This window comes from Aplysia californica, unplaced genomic scaffold (assembly GCF_000002075.1).
Source record: "Aplysia californica isolate F4 #8 unplaced genomic scaffold, AplCal3.0 scaffold00117, whole genome shotgun sequence".
NCBI lineage: Eukaryota > Metazoa > Mollusca > Gastropoda > Aplysiida > Aplysiidae > Aplysia > Aplysia californica.
The window spans coordinates 874,624-875,985 of NW_004797387.1; the positions used below are offsets into that span (position 1 = coordinate 874,624).

At 35.6% G+C, this 1,362-nt stretch overlaps 1 protein-coding gene across 1 annotated transcript in view; it reads left to right on the forward strand.

Moving 5' to 3' along the window:
• Positions 1–1,362, forward strand: part of LOC101855718 — a gene marked incomplete in the record, with an annotated part of 35,463 nt that overhangs the window by 20,516 nt on the left and 13,585 nt on the right. The window contains 1 exon segment of the mRNA XM_013081140.2: positions 1,244–1,301. Within this exon segment, the coding sequence (XP_012936594.1) occupies positions 1,244–1,301 (58 nt within the window).

Consider the following 1,362-nt stretch of genomic DNA (forward strand, 5'->3'; position numbering starts at 1 on the left):
GAGAGAGAGAGAGAGAGAGAGAGAGAGAGAGGGAGAGAGAAGAGGAGGAGGGAGAGGGAGAGAAAGAGCTTGACTCACGGATTGACACTGACATATTATAGATAACATATGGTCGCTTTTAAGGACAAGCGGGCTAACCCTGATTTCGGGGGGTTTCCAGATATCTTGACCTAGGCCAACACCAAAAGTGGCATTTGCCCTACCTATTGAAGAAGTTTGGTTTCAATAGTGGGTCTATCTTTTTGGTTATAGAAAAAAATGCCCCTTGCCTTTTACTTTTAAAGAAATTGAACAAGGGGAAAAAACTTTACCTTCGATTTTCTAAAAAACGGCATTTTTCGGGACCCCTCTTGTGCTTAAAAGCGACCACATTATGACAGTACAAAATTATACACGTATAATATAGCCCATAAGCTAGCTAAACCTATCTATCTATCTATCTATCTATCTATCTATCTATCTATCTATCTATCTATCTATCTATCTATCTATCTATCTATCTATACCGGACTCTGTGAAAACTATCTACCATCGCTACTGTAAAACTATCAGTGTGATAGTATAGATCTATGACTTCTGCTATCGCTACTTCAACCATCTATGTTTCACTTTGACTATTGCTACCCTAACAATCACTATGTCAATTCGTCAGTTCTACTTTTATTACTTCAAAAATCATTGTGCCAATATGTCAGTTCTACTATTGCTACTGTAATAATCAGTGGGTCAATTTGTCAATTCTACTGTGTGGTACTCTAATAATATGTTGATGTGTCAATATATTAATTCTGCTGTTACTACAGTTACAATCAATGTGTCAGTGTATCTGTTCTACCTTGACTAACGACCAACGAGTCAAAATAACTATCATTTATCTACAATAACAATCAACGAGTCAAAATAACTGTCATTTATCTACAATAATAATCAACGTGTCAAAACAACTATCATTTATCTACAATAGCAATCAATGAGTCAATACATCATTAATCACTGTGTCATTATATTACTAAACAAGGTGTTAATATATCATTAATCAATATGTCATTATATCATTAATCCATGTGCCCTTATATCATTAATCCATGTGTCATTATATCCTTAATCACTGTGTCATTATATCACAAATCCATGTGTCATTATATCATTAATCCATGTATTATTATATCATTAATCCATGTATTACTATATCATTAATCCATGTATTATTATGTCATTAATCACTGTGTCAATTTGTCCACAGATTTTCCAGGAGTGGAAGATCCCCAATCGCCTGGTCCCAGAACCTGCCCCAAACGTTGGTGAGTACAACAGTGTGTCATTTGTCCTTGTGTTGGTGCGACATGACCACCCCCTCCACCC